Source organism: Lycium barbarum, chromosome 1 (genome assembly GCF_019175385.1).
Source record: "Lycium barbarum isolate Lr01 chromosome 1, ASM1917538v2, whole genome shotgun sequence".
In the NCBI taxonomy this organism is placed as follows: domain Eukaryota; kingdom Viridiplantae; phylum Streptophyta; class Magnoliopsida; order Solanales; family Solanaceae; genus Lycium; species Lycium barbarum.
Window position 1 is genome coordinate 164,103,604 of NC_083337.1, and position 16,191 is coordinate 164,119,794.

A 16,191-nucleotide genomic window follows, 5' to 3' on the forward strand; every position below is an offset into this window, starting at 1 on the left:
ACGTTTCGTAAATATTTCTCCTTAACATGTATATATGTGTAGTTTACCCTTTTGTAATTTACTCGAGAAATTCCATCAATACCATTGATAAGGTCCAAAGTGGGCTATTTGATGACATGATGTCATAAGGAAAAGAAAAAAAAAGTGGGCTTTGTCCTACATTTTTTTGCACGGATTGCCCTTCTTTTGGGGCGGTCTTTAAATTTTGCCCCTTATATTTGTGTTCTTTAAGTTTTGCCCTTCGCTTGGATACCTGAGGTTCTGGGTTCGAACCCCCGCTCAGTCATAAAATGAAAAAATAATTTTGCAAGGGAGGGCTGGGGGGAGTGTATGCCGGATCCGGCATACAATCCTTAAGGAAAAACTAAAGTTATGCCGGATGGGGCAGACTTTGCCTTTAGACATATTTTTTTTACTTTTCAAGGCAAACTTTTAATTATGCCTTAAGGAAAAGTTCTGTCTTATGGGACATACTTTTAGTTATGCCTTAACTAAAAGTGTGCCCCATAAAATATAACTAAAAGTATGCCCCATAAGGCGGAACTTTTCGTTATGCCTTAAGGAAAAGTTCTGCCTTATGAGGCATACTTTTGGTTATGCCTTAATTAAAAGTCTGCCCCATAAGGCATAGTTCCTTAAGGAAAAGTTTTGCCCCACACTACACTATGCCTTGAGGAAAAGTTATGCCCCCTCCGGCATAACTTTAGTTTTTCCTTAAGAACTTTATGCCAGATCCGGCATACAATCCTTAAGGAAAAACTAAAGTTATGCTGGAGGGGGCAGACTTTGCCTTGAGACATATATTTTTTTTTTACTTTTCAAGGCAAACTTTTAATTATGCCTTAAGGAAAAGTTCCGCCTTATGGGGCATACTTTTAGTTATGCCTTAAATAAAAGGGGCCCTCATAAAATATAACTAAAAGTATGCCCCATAAGGCAGAATTTTTCCTTAAGGCAAACTTTTAGTTATGCCTTAAGGAAAAGTTCCGCCTTATGGGGCATACTTTTTGTTATGCCTTAATTAAAAGTCTACCCCATAAGGCATAGTTCCTTAAGGAAAAGTTTTGCCCCATAAGGCATAACTAAACTATGCCTTGAGGAAAAGTTATGCCCCCTCCGGCATAACTTTAGTTTTTCCTTAAAGACTTTATGCCGGATCCGGCATACACTCCCTCCAGCCCTGCCTTGCGAAATTATTTTTTCATTTTATGCCTGAGCGAGGGTTCGAACCCAGAACCTCAGGTATCCAAGCTAAGGGCAAAACTTAAAGACCACAAATATGAGGGGCAAAATTTAAAGACCACCCCAAAAAAAGGGCGAATTGCCCTTTGTCCTAAACCTGATGGTATTTGGGCCGGGTCCAGTGAGATGTTGAGCCTGTGCTCCTATCCACAACACATTCCATTGTATAAGAGAACTTGATACATCTATGTTTTATTGTTATCAGAAGAATGAATAGCGTTTAATGTTTCCATCAAACAAATGAATATAAAAAAACATGTTAATTTTGCGACTATAATGATCAATTTATTGGATTTAATGTAAACATTAATTCCAAGTAAATATTTTTCTTTTGTTATGTTTGATGCCAGTTATTTATAATAAGGCAATGCATTTATAGCTCATCTATTAATTGCTCAGGCACTATAAGTAGCAGGGAATCGTAGGCTGCAGAGTTGTAGAATGCACAAACACCATTAAATAATCTCTACTCCAGTGGTAATCTCCGTTCCCTCTTTCACTTGGAACATGGGAACAAAAGGGAGAATATTAAGAGATTTGACTAGTATGAAATTTCCTTCCATTAGGAAGAATTTCAATGCACATAGGTACAGACGTGCAATAGCTACATGCATCTCTTCCGTCCATTCACTGATAACAATGCTGAGAATTCAAGGTGTCAAATTTAGCCTTTAAAATTATAAAAAACCTACTCGTGTTTAAGCAGATAGGTCCATTGAGCAATCTATTTAGTCCAAATTGACCAATAAAAGTTCTTACCAAAACATGAAAAAAGAAGTGTTTTTAGTTGGCTAAATATAGTCATGACGAATTCAAAAATATATAAATATTTGTTACTTTGATTAGGTAATTAAATAAATTGTAAAAGAAAAATAAATAAAAAATGATGTTAGATTGGACAAGTTGAGTTATGATTAGCTCATATCAAGCCATTTATTAACAGAAATTTAAACTGCTAGTCACACTTTAAGACTTATAAATATAATTAGCATAACTCTTAAAGTTGAACAAAAATAGCATCTTTTATACAAAAATAGCAGCTTTTATAACTTTTGGGTACACTCACTAACGGTCATTTACTCCACCAAAATCAGGGAGAATTAGTAAATTCTTTCCATTAAATTAGGAATCCACATCCACAATTATTCTTTTTAATATTTTATTTAATTTTATTTTTCCATTAATTTTCTCGCTCTTCTTTAATCAATAAACCCTAATATCTCAATTTTCTCTTCCTTCTTTTAAATACTTTGTATATTTATGGGATAAATATGCTACATGAAAAATACGTTCCAGTTGAAAAAACATCATGTATATCTATGGTATAAGTACTTTTTTTTTGGTGAAAATACCATGTATATTTATGGTATAAATATATATTTTACGAAAATACCAAGCGTATTTCACTAGTATTTGTTATGTATAAATATATATGTTTATGAGTATAATTAGATATATACACAAATGCTGGTAAGATTTTTTTTTCCTGCAAAATTTACCTTAGAAAAGGAAAGAATCAAAAAAATATGAATGATTGTTTCAAATATGGAAGATAAATACTCTGTCCAAAAATATAGGAAGAGTTTCGTATTGATCCTCATTCAACTTAATTCTAGGAATTTTTTTGGGAAGTTGCTAATATTTAATTGCTATGAAATGAAAACTAACTAATATTGCTACGATTTTGGAATTATTTTTTAACTATTGCCTAGTTATGTTTTTTCCCATTTATTAACTCAATCAGCTTCAGCCCTCTAAAATTTAACTTGTCACCTTGTCACGCCCATTTGATATCCCTACTGGGGGCATTTCATCATTTGAAGTATGAACAATTGGGGAATATTTCAACATGCTTTAAGTCATTTCCTACAAGTATGTGGTAGAATCTAGAAATGGAATTGGTACAAGGAATCAAAATGACGTTATTTTTATTATCTTGACTCAAATGGTGGAGCATCAATTTTTCATTGTGTGGTTGGAAGCAGCAAAGAGTTATTATATATCTTGGGGGAAGAATTCACTTACTACAATTTACATGGTTTAATTCCTTCATTTAGCAAAGATTCTTGATTGTGCCTAGCTCGTGGTGTCAATCCTATTGATAATTACTAGTAGTATTATCTAATTCACCACTAAGTTTGAAGTGATTATGCGGTGCAACAAATAATGATAGAAATGAAGATAAAGAATTTCAAGTATTTTATAACGGGATAGTGGTTCGTAGAATAAAAACGCCTAGCTATATATACTATATGTCACTTCTATTTTCTAGGGGAGAACACTAGCTACTTGCTTATGCGATCGAAATGGGACACTATTACGAGTATTAGTTATTTGTCAAAAGCTGCAGCAACACAAAGACTTTATAGTTTTTGTTTGAATTCGAAAACAAGGTGACAAATTCTTTGATCAAACAAGCTATTTTTTTTTGGATTTTGCATTCGGTCTCCTCTATTCGCATTGGGATCGACTAATCTAGAGTAATTCGGAAAGACCAATTTTTTGGTAAAACACTACTACTCCTAACTACCTGTTAAAGACTGACTTTATTCGTAGGACTCGAACCAAAAATATGTGATTAATGATCGAGTGATTTCTAATTTTATGGTCAGTGTATACAACTCAAGTCTCAGCTTCAACCAATTCCCAAAGTTTATGCATAAAGCTGTCTTTGTGTCAGTTCCAGTATCTACGCTGCTCAACGTTGATATCTACATGGGGAAAGTAGTAGAAACAGTGCAAATGACTATCCATGATGATTAATAACTTAATTGACAAATAAATAATGAGCAAACAAATAAAGAGAGTGAGAGACATAGAGGAATCAATGACCGATAATTAAAAGTATTGAATTAACCAAGCAGCAAATAATTAATATCTGTGCTGTCATGTCTGAACTGTGCAATGTAATACAGATGCATCTACAAATGGAAAATTAAGGAGAAAAGAGGAAGAATCAGCTTGTAGAATGGAATATGGAGAAAAAGGTAAATTCAGATTTCTATTAATAGTAAGCTTCTTCTTGCTATTACGAGTTTAAAGCTGCATAGAAATTGAGTTTCTTTTTTCTTGATATGACCTGACTTCCACCATTAATTGTTTGCAGGCTGGTGGTGGAGTGTCCCTTTATACCCTCATCTCCTAGCTAGGTACCATTACTCAAGTTCTAATTTTTTAACAAAAAAAGAAAAATTATGAAGGAAGTTCAACTTTTTTTACCTTAAATACTAAAGTAAGTTTGATGCTTTAACTAGCTTGAGAATGTCCAAGACGGTATCTGCAAATTCCATATGCTTTTCCTTTTTAAAATAAAATAGTGTACGTGCTATCTAAAAGTGAAAGTAAATTCTGTGTTTCCCCAAAATTAATTTTACCGTTGGACAGCAATTAGGGTAAATTGTATAGGGACATAATTTCTTCTAATAGTCCAGGGTTGTTTGGTTTTCGATATGTTGAAAATAATCCCGACGTAAAGTTTTACCTAATTAGTACAACTCTTAGTTTGTACTATAACATTTAACACCACATTAGGCTCTGCATTACCTATTTTGGCGTAACTTTTACGTAGATACATGTATTATCATACAATTACAGACCACCAAAGATAGCTGATTTTCTTTTTAGGGACAAATGTATTTCTAACATCCTCCTGCATGTGCACGGTTCTTGAACTTACACATGGATTGATTTTTTTTGTCTTATTTTAATTTGTAGAAGATTGAGGAGTGAAATTTGATGTAGAAAGGGAGCAAGTTCAGGCCCACCAAGCTGAAGAGTAATCCCAAGCTAAGAGGAGAGCATGCTCAACAAGCTAAGGAGCGAATTTGGAGCAAAGTTTGTGATTCAATAGGCTAATTAAGATCTACAGACAAGAAACTCAGAGCCGATGGATTTATTTGAGAGAGAAATACAAAGCATTATGGTCAAATGGGCTTACCAAAGTTTGACTCTAATATTGTACTACCATATTTGAAAAAAATAAGTATTCAACTAAAACTATAAGGCAGTGAATGATGTGGTAGTCTATTATATTATGAACTTCTTAAAAATCTTTACACAATCACTGTGGGACAAGTGTTTCCTCTAACACCACATAACATCTCTATATTATTATTGTTCATTGTGTAACACTCTATGCATCATCTAAGAACCAAAGGACCCCTTGAGTGATGGACGGACTGGTCAAATATAGCGATTCTCATCGGTGTATGCAGTTCAAACATATCTTTCTAGCGAGAAATTACACACACAGTGAACTGGTAGTTTGCCTTCAAATATATACTAACAGAAAAGGGTAAACAGAGGGATGAGGGGCAGAAGCAAAGCTAGAATTTGAAATTTATTAATTTGGAATTTTAGTTCTTTTGAGTTAGTTAAATTTTAAATTAATTATTTATGTATAAAATTTGAACCAAATTACTGAATTCTACGGAAGCCGCTTCCTGCACTCTAGCTCCATCCCTGATAGGTGAGGCCGAAGAAAAAACAGAAAACAATTCAGTAACTTGTCAAATCATCTTTATCCCTCTTTCTAAACCTTGGTACGCTTTTTTTTTTTTTTTTTTTTTTTCCTTCATTTTTTATGAGGCAAAAGCCCATAAATCGAACCCATATTCTTTCTCTAGCTGCTAATTAAGCTAGGACTTTAAGTCATTGTAGCACGAGTAGGAGAATAACCTTTTTGGGCTTTTCTTTTTTTTAAATTGGTTCCCATTTTTTGAACTATCAATATTTTAATCCAGTCCCTTCTGACTCTACAATGATCTGATGGCCACTATAAATATTGGTTTTTGGCTGTTCTCTTCTCCACCAAAAAACAACTCGAACTCTTCATATCCACTACTGCTAAGTCTTTAAATCTTTCAAATGGCTTCGAAAATGTCTGATCCCCTTGTGATAGGTAGAGTGATTGGGGAAGTTGTTGATTATTTTTCTCCAAGTGTTAAGATGTCTGTTATTTATAACTCCAGCAAACATGTCTATAATGGACATGAACTTTTTCCTTCCTCAGTCACCTCTAAACCTAGGGTTGAAGTTCATGGTGGTGATCTAAGATCCTTCTTCACACTGGTACTTTAATACTCTACTACTCCCTCATAATATTGTCTTCTTTTCTTGTTCACTAATTTTAATGAGTTTAAATATATAAACGGTCATAGTATAAGAAATTTTTACACTAGCAGGTAATCTGTCTTATTTTTAAGATTACAAATTTCACGTTTTAAAAAGATCAAAAAATATCATTTAAGTGACCTGATAGTGTAAAAATTACTTGTTGATGGTGTATATAATTTAAAATTCATTATTAATACATTTCTCTTCAATTATTTATATGGATATTTGACCCCTATTTTTTTTTCTTTTCTACCTTAATTGACAGATCATGATAGACCCAGATGTTCCTGGTCCTAGTGATCCATATCTCAGGGAACATCTACACTGGTATAGACATATGCCTTTTATTAGCTAACTCTTTACAAATTTATCTTCCCTCCTTTTCAATTGTTTACTTTGGAAGTGTATATGAAATGATCATCCTATGTTGATCATATGGTGTTTGGACAAGGAATTTTTTTTTTAAAAAGTTCCCTGTGAGTTTGTTTGATTTTTTTTTTTTAACCTTTTCTAAAAGTTGAACACCAATGAGACAATCATCTAACAAATTATGTTGGGAATACAAAGAGAAAATAAATTAACTGCTGGTATTAATGTTTATGACATGATTGCATCAACAACTCATGGAGATATGGTTATATATAGGAGCAGTACAAATTAATCTTTATGTTATTGCATCAGCAACTAGAGACATATGATCATATAAAGTACTGCAGTATTATTGAACTATACTTTAAACAATAGTAGTCAATATTACATATATATGTGAGAAATTTATATCAGTCATCCCTTTTTTAGAAGATAAATGAGCCATTCTAGTTGGAAACTTCACCAGAAAACTCACAGATACTCCAGTTCAATACAATGGTGTTGTGACGACCCAACATGCAAACTAAATCTCATCATCATTTAAATGAGATGTGATTAACTGGCTGGCTTGGCTGCTCGCAACAATAAAAGGTTCCTAGTTGAATAAAACTTATTTTTCTTACAAATTACAAGTTATGGATTATAAGATTTTGGTGAATTGTTGCTAAAATAAAAGAATTTTGATAAATACATATATTATTGTGGCTTTTAATTAGTCAAGCAAATTATAAAATGTCCAATAATTGTTCACATTGTCCTTATTAATTACTTGTTCCCCTCAACACTATAGTGGAGGTACCAAAAATGAACACTGCTAAATGGTCACATTATGTGGTAACGGAAAAAACGTACTCGATTCATGAAAGAAACAAAGTGACATATCTGTGCAATAATTGTAGTTGACAAATATCTGAAAAGAGGATTTGACCATCTTTACAGGATTGTCACAGACATTCCAGGCACTACAGATTGCTCTTTTGGTATGTATCCTTGACCCGTACTCCAAAATAATATTTTTTAAATTTATTTTGTTTGTCATAAATAGGTATATTTTCTTCATTGCATAAATTCGTGGCGGTAACACAGGATCAAATATTGACTTTCATGTTTTATTTATTAATGATAAAAAAAAAGGAGTACAGGAAAAAAGAAGTGTTCACCTCCCTGTAGACCTAATTGAAAGCCTGGGTGGATCCTTCTTCAAAAAAAAAAAAACAAAAAAAAAAAAAGATCGAAACATGTACTTGGCTATCTTTTCCACTTAAATATGCATACGCAATGTCAAGTAATAATAAGATTTCTATGATCTAAGAAAATCTCGGTGCTAATTGTTCAGTGCTTTCTCATATAATAATGCATAGTAAGATGAAAATATATGAATGTTTACCAATTAAAAAAAAAATGTTTAGTAAACCTAAACATTGAGTTCTAAATCACCTATCCAGACTTCAGTTAATAATTTGTTAAACATTTGGAGTAGTAGTTTAATTTTTATTTCGTACAAGATACTTATCAGTATTTCAAATGTCTTGGTAAAAAGTACTCCATTTAATTTAATATATATACACACCCCTTCAGAGAGAGATTTAATGTATAGTCTGACTCATAGTCTCATAGGCATATTTTCTTTACTTCCCCTTATCTCTTCTTAAATAGCTTAATTAATTAACATTCCACTATAGCATAAATATTTTTTTACATACTTGTCAAAAAAAGTAAATCCAATTACTAATTGACAGGAAGAGAAGTAGTTGGGTATGAAATGCCAAGGCCAAATATTGGAATCCACAGGTTTGTATTTTTGCTGTTCAAGCAGAAGAAAAGGCAAACATTATCCAGTGCACCACTCTCCAGGGATCGTTTCTGTACTCGCAAATTCTCTGAAGAAAATGAGCTTGATTCTCCTGTTGCTGCTGTTTTCTTCAATTGCCAGAGGGAAACCGCTGCCAGAAGGCGTTGATGATGCGCAGACCCAAGAAGGTCGACCATTAATATCATTAATGTTTTATTAATCGTAACTAATTAAGGTGTTGATGACCAATTAAGCTCCATAATATTAATGCATGTACTATTGATCTTACAAGAATCTCAGGGATACATGTGGATTGTGGAGTGCCATGCTTGAATAAGATCTATATATGGGTTGTTGTTCCCCCTGTTGAATGGCCAGTGATTAAAGCAGCATGTAATATTATCATCATTGTAAATTAATGTTTGACCTAATTATTAATGCTAGTATGTATGTGTGTTTTTGTACCTGTTATTTTGTCATTATATTTTTCCTTTTTAATTTTCTTAACGTGTTGTGGGCTAATTTTCTGCGCATCTCAATTATTTTCTACTGAAACAGGCAAAGAATCACTTTTTGGCCACTAATTGACATTTAAAAAAAAACTTTCTTTTGACAAGAAAACAGGACTTGAATAAAATTGCCCCAAGCTACAACATGGAGAAACTCCAATAACTTTTACTGGTGTTTTAACCATTGCTCAGTTCAAATTTCAGAATTTTGTTTTGGAGTTTAAAAATCGAGGGGTTTGAACTGGACAACTGAAACTCCAGCATATTATGTTGGTTTTTGAAACAACGAAAATACAGGAAAATAAAGAGGAAGAAAACTTTAAGAATTACAATTGAATGCAGTAGAGTACAAGAAAGAAGAGAGCTTATAAACTGAAGTTGAAAGTTCGATGTATTTTTACTACAGTATAAGACTACAATTTAAAATAGAAAATACGCTTAAAAACCTAAAGATAAGCAAAGAAAATCTGCTGAAAATAACAAATTCCTAAAGACTAGGAAATACTATTTATTCAAAATTCAAATAGAAATCAACTTCTAAATACTAGGTCTAACTAATTGACTAGGTAAAACTTAATAAATTACTGCAGTAAAAAGATTTGCAGTTCTAAAGCAAATATTCAACACTCCTCCTTGCTTTAGGAACTGCAAAATCTTGATCTTCTATCTTGGAATCTTCGCACTTGATAACTGAAAGTGACCTTGTGAATAAATCTGCAAATTCATCTTTTGACTTGTAGTGAATTAAATTCACTTCTCTATTTGATTGCAACGCTTGACTGCTAAAAATTTCTGGCAAGTTTTCCTGTTCTGTTTGCATCTTGACTTTAAGCTTGTCAATTTTATTTTCCCGAAACATTGACAACTCGTCCATTGCTTTAATTCTTTTTGGAACATTGGAATTTGTTTTAAGCCTAGGTTCACTTTTGGCTTCTACTTTTTCAATTGGAGTATCATCTTTCAATTTTTTTCGGACTTTGATCTTTTGCTTGTTCTACAGGAACATCTTCCATTGGATCAAATGAGAAATTCTTACTTCCATTGGATAAAATGAGAAATTCTTACTTCCATTGGATCAAATGAGAAATTCTTACCTCTCATCTTAATTTTTAAAATTTCTTTTCCAGCAACATCATTGATGAAACAATGTTTATCCATAAAGGATACTTTGCATCCTTTTTCTACCAACTGACAAATACTTAACAAGTTCTGATCAATATTAGGTACATAGAGAACATCTGAAATTGTCTTATCACCTGAAGTTGTTCTAATGACAACGGTTCCTTTTCCTTCAACAAGAATCTGGTCACCATTTCCGATCCTAACTTTAGATATTTCAGTAGGCTTTAACTCTTTGAACAAACTCTTTTCATAATTCATATGGTTAGTCCAACCGCTATCAATCAACCAAGAATTTGTTGAAACTTTACTTGATATACACGTTGCAACAAAAAAATGGTCTTCTTCTTCTTCTTCATCGGCGACACGTGCATCTGCATCATGATTCTGAGATTCGTTTTTGTAAATCACTGCTTCATGACCGAGTTGATTACACTTGTTGCACTTTGCGTCTGGCCTCTTCCAACATTTGAATGGTGGATGTCTCACTTTTCCACAGTGCTGGCAAGGTGGGTAATTTTTCAAATTTTTACCGCTGCTTTAAGTTTTGTGGCTGGCTGCTAAGGCTCCTTCAACCATACCATATTGCCTCATAAATCTCCTTTGCTCCTGTGCCTGGAAAGAATTTCACAACTCTGCCAAGGTAATCTTGGACAGATCTTGTATATTTTCCAAGGTAATTATACATGCTTCATATCTTTCGGGCACTGTTACCAGAATTTTTTCAATAATTCTTGAATCTTTAATTTAGTACCTAGCAATCTTACCTTGTTAACAATGCCAAGCAATTTGTCCGCGTACTCTTTGACAGTCTCAGACTCTTTCATTCTCTGCAACTCAAACTCCCTTATCAAATTTAATACTTGCATCTCTCGTATTCTCTCATCTCCAACATATTCTTTCTTCAAATAATCTCAAATTTCTTTTGGTGATGTGAGAGACATAATTCTCGTGAAAATAGTTGTTGAAATAGCAGCAAACAAAGTTGCTTTCGCCTTGGACTTCCAGGTTTTCTTTTTCCTTGTAGCTTTTGATTTGGGCCATGGTGGGACTGTTTGACAGCGGATTAATTTCGTAATCCTCTTTCACGGCTTCCCAAAGATCAAAGGCCTCCAAGTAAGTTTCCATTCTAATAGCCGATAGTTGGTAATTTTCGCCATCGAAAGTAGGAGTAGCCATTCGTGAAAAACTATTTTCGGAATCCATTTCTTTACTCACAAGTCCTTTACGAAAAAAAGGCTCTAGATACCAATTGTTAGTTTTAGAAACAAAGAAAATACAGGAAAATAAAGAGGAAGAAAACTTTAAGAATTAGAGTTGAATGCAGTAGAGTACAAGAAAGAAGAGAGCTTATGAACTAAAGTTGAAAGTTCGATATATTTTTACTGCAGTATAAGATTATAATTTCTAATAAAAAATACGCTTAAAAACCTAAAGATAAGCAAGGAAAATCTGCTAAAAATAACAAATTCCTAAAGACTAGGAAATACTATTTATTCAAAATTCAAATAGAAATCAACTCCTAAATAATAGGTCTAACTAGTTGACTAAATAAAACTTAATAAATTACTGCAGAAAAAAGATTTGCAGTTCTAAAGCAAATATTCAAACATATTACTTCGAACTCTAGCATCATGTGCTAGGTATGGAGTTGTTTCATGTTTTAGCTGAGGTATTTCTGTCAGAAATTTTATTTCCACCTTAAAATGACTGTCTCCTTTACATTTCAAACAGTGTCTAAACATTAACAAACGATCTAAACACTGATCACTCTAGCTAATATTTATACTATCCTTTTGGGAGATCAAGTATCTCTTATACGTCCCACCAATACAAGTACTAAATTCACAAGGCCTAGGCAAATAGCAGGAAAAGATCACTTGGTCCTAATTTTTCATGATTTTCATCCTAACCCAAGGTGATCACATGAAAATTGAACATTGCACCTTAATCATAGGGCAAAACCTGAAAGTAACTTTAAAATTAAAAGGCATGGTTATATCAACAAGTTTCAGGGGAAACACAACATGCCGGAAAGACTTCCCAAAATATAGCTTTCTATCGTCTTGAATTCTGCTTTTCAATTTCGATATTCTGAAATATATATTTATTGAAGACTTATGATAGATATAAGTGTTAGGCTAAACGGTCCAAAAATACTCTTAATACGGTGTGATATTATCCGTTTTGGGCCAAACCTGCACGGTTTTCTCCAAAAGGCCTCACGCCATTAAGAGTATTCAACACCTTATAAATAACTTTTTTTTCTTTTCAGCTACCAATGTGGGACTTTGTTCGCACACCCAACAATATGATCTTCTCTATTTCCTAATTTACCAACTACAAATACTTAATTGGCAATTTATGGAGTACTTATGTATATATAGCTACATATGGACCTAGCCAAATAATCATTCCAACAGTATATGTAAGTGTAATAAGGAAATGTGCAAACTACTGAGATAGAGTGCATTTCAATTAAATTTTACTTCCTATACTTATAATTTATTTTTGGTTATCAAACAATGCTAACAATATACTCAGTGTAATTCCACAAGTGGGATCTGAGCAGTGGCGGACCTAGTAAGAGCCCAGGGGGATCCGAACCCCCTTCGGCGAAAAATTGCACTGTATATACAAGGTGAAAATTATTTTTTATGTATATATAGTAGACGTTGAACCCCCTTAGCTTCTTCATTTATGGCTTCTTTATATTTTTGAACCACCTTGGCATAAATCCTGGCTCCGCCACTGGATCTGAGAGTGTATAATATACGCAAACCTTACCCCTACCTTTGTGGGGGTAGAGAGACTATTTCCGATAGACCCTCGATTCAAAAAATATCAATCAATGCTATTAAATAAAATTAATTAAGATTAACTTTTGAATGATATCATTGTTAAAAAAAATAAAAAATAAAAATTACACCGTTAGTGCATAAAACTTAAAGTCGATCAAACAAAAAATTATCGAAATGCCATCATGAGGTTTTCCCTTTGACAGCCTACAGTTAAGTGCAGCTTAGGTCTGTGGTGTATGTAGGTCTTTACCTATTTATATGCACTTCATTTGTTTCCATAATTTCCTTCGGAATTGATTCCCCTCATCCGTGACTCCTACTACAGATTCTCTTGTAGAAACTTTGTACCATGTGTGATATAATAATAAAAGGAAGGACAAGAAATAAACAAGGAATAAACAAGAAATAGACAAGAAATAAAGATAGAATAGATTGACACAATTGAATAAGACTAAAAGACAACCTTAACCATAAAAGATTAGGACCTTCAATTAAATTATCGAAAAACACCAAATTCTTAAGGAGACCAAAAGGGATTGATTTCCCAATTAACCACCTTCTCAATAATTGAAACAACCAAAAGCTTCACAAGCTCTCAAACACTCAATTCTAGAGTTTATAAGTTTTCAATATCTCTCATCAAAATAATCTAAGTCTTCCATGAAGAAGAAGAGAACTATTTATACTATGCTAGAAATTAAAAGATAGCAAAATGACATAAACACCCTTAATGAAACAAGGGCCTTGTTTGATTATTCTTCTTTCTTCAAAATCTTGAAATCTCCTTTGCAAGAATAGCCAACTCTTCATCTTTTAGCCATTGTGATGACTTTCCATTTCCTTTTCTTCTCCCCAAGCAATCTTCATCAACAAATGGACTTGGGATCCAAGATGCTCATCAAAAGTATACTCAAGAGCCTCCCGCTTCCTAAATAGACCTTGCAAGTGTTGTGGCTCCCGGGCATGACTCCTTGTGAATGGCCTTGAGGCAAATGGGCTTGCATCAATGTGTCCATGTCCTTGTACCTACAATCCCAGCCCCAGCACCAGAGCTAGCTATGCTTGAATTATAACATTAATTTACTACCACTATGTGACTGAAAATAAGCATTAATAGAAATTTGCAAGTGTCAAGAATTGGAAATATTGATGCCAAGGTGTTAAAAGAGGTTTTTTCCCCCTATATTTGGCTGTAAGTTCTCATGCAATTCTCATACAAGTTCTAGAAAATGGACAGAGGTTTTCATTGGACCCTTTCTTGTCCCATATCTTTTTTAGTGATTATGTAGTAATTAGTTTTTTTTGTTTGTTGTTGTTTTAGGTATAAAAACTCACTTGCCTGATAAATATGGATTTGCCGTAAGGTAAAACACTTCCTTTACTTAGTTCAAACTTCAAACTCAAAAAATTTGGTTAAATTGGAGAAGGTTTGGCCATCTGACCACACCCTGAAAGACGAATTATTAATTCGAATGTTTGAGATACTATCCAAAGTGTTTATGTAATATACGTTGCTAGTGTAACAATTTTAATACCGTCAGGTCATTTTCACCTGCTTTAACATGTAATTTCTTATTTTTAAAATTTCAAATCCCACATTTAAGGAAGCTTACCAATAAACATGATCTCTCCATTCCATAATAAGTGGTGTTTTTAGGGTTTTCATTTTGTTTCAAAATAAATGGTGTTTTAGGATTTCAAGAAGAAATTGATCTTATTCTTCCAAACTTACCCTTATTTATAATCAAGAATTATTAAATAGCTTTTCCTTTTTCTAAATATTAATTAGAGGTAAGTTAGTAAAAACACTCATAATTTTCTAGGAGTAAGCAATTTCTTAAGGGGTGTGCATAAGCTAAAAACACCACTTATTATGGAATGAAAGGAGTAATTTGGATGATCTAATGATATACCATAAAATGTATAAAACTTGAGCTCTTATCCAAAAGCACCCCGCTTTTCCACGAGTCCGCAACTTTTTTAACCCAAAAAGTGTCAAAAGGCAGCAAAATACCCCACTAAAAAAAAAAAGAACCAAACTGCCTTTTGCGCACTGAGGGGTTTACTAAAAATCCCAGCCTTTTATTCTTTTGAATAGTTTTGAAATTCACGTTTTTTATGTACTTTGACAAAAAATTAGTCATATTTAAAAACGCCGGAATATCAATATTATCTATAGAACATGATATCTTTTTCTGCGAACAATAATGTAGGCTCAACGCATCAAGTATACCTATACATTTGAATCGTCGTTTTAGGGGATGTAAAGTGCTCCGAAGTGAGTTTTGTTTGTTTGAAACTTGTTATCTTTAGGTTTAAGTGTTTTATTTTATAGTGTTTTGATTAATTTAAGACGTCGCACGAGTTACTATTAAACAATAATAAAAACTAAGATAACTAATTATCATTAAGAAAATAATACCCAAAAAAATAATAATATTAGCATAAAATGTACATTTTATTTACAAATATACAATCTCTATCCCCCCAGGTCCCACATGTGGGAGGCTTTAGAATAACCTTAGGCCTAAAGCGAATCCCACCACCCCCACCACACTCACCATCATCTTCATCCCCCCTCTTCCTCTTAATCTGTCCACGCTCTATGGCGTGATCATCCTGCGTTCCTTTCCTAGGGGGCTTGTTCAAAACATGCTTCCAATGGGAGACGATGATGGCCGAAATGTGATATTCAGGAGATGACTCTGTCGGAGCAGGAGAGGGATCCACAGGCGCAGAAATGTACCTAAAATAACATATAATAAATTTAGTTTTTTTTTATGCAAAACAAAACATAAAATAACATATAAACAATTAATTTAATACATTATTTTATTGTAAAAAATCAAACCTGTGTGTTGACGGGCTCCTGAGATGGCTGGCTAAAGGGCTCCTTAGAAGGCTCGTGAGCTGGCTCCTCAGATGTCTCCTGAGTAGGCCCCGGAGCCAGAGATGTAGATGGTGCCGGAGTAGGAGACGGGTCCATAGGCGTAGAAGAATGAACCTGGAATAACATATAAACAATATAGTTTAGTTTTATGCTAAACTAAACATAAAATAACATATAAATAATTAATTTAGTACATTATTTAATTGTAAAATTCAAACCTGTGTGTCGACGAGCTCCTGAGCGGGCCCCGGAGCCGGAGACATGTCGAACTCTTTGAATAAGAAATTGAAGTCCAACACAGTGCCACCCTATAGATCACGAGTTGGCTGCTCACCCTGTGGATGACGAACTGGC

General features: G+C 33.5%; 1 protein-coding gene across 1 annotated transcript; it reads left to right on the top strand.

The window, feature by feature from the left end:
* The first annotated feature begins 5,552 nt into the window (after window positions 1-5,552).
* LOC132626190 (CEN-like protein 4) lies at window positions 5,553-8,946 on the top strand. The gene is made up of 4 exons (XM_060340975.1): window positions 5,553-6,312; window positions 6,623-6,684; window positions 7,666-7,706; window positions 8,466-8,946. The coding sequence occupies exons 1-4, from the start codon at window positions 6,109-6,111 to the stop codon at window positions 8,684-8,686; spliced, it is 528 nt and encodes a 175-aa protein (XP_060196958.1). The 5' UTR covers window positions 5,553-6,108; the 3' UTR covers window positions 8,687-8,946.
* Window positions 8,947-16,191: the final 7,245 nt, after the last annotated feature.

Excerpts from the sequence above, each read along its gene's own strand:
- LOC132626190 (XM_060340975.1), top strand. The coding sequence starts at position 6,109 with ATGGCTTCGAAAATGTCTGATCCCCTTGTGATAGGTAGAGTGATTGGG. Across the intron at positions 6,685-7,665 it reads CTCAGGGAACATCTACACTG|GATTGTCACAGACATTCCAG; the intron begins GTATAGACATAT and ends CCATCTTTACAG. Across the intron at positions 7,707-8,465 it reads CACTACAGATTGCTCTTTTG|GAAGAGAAGTAGTTGGGTAT; the intron begins GTATGTATCCTT and ends ACTAATTGACAG.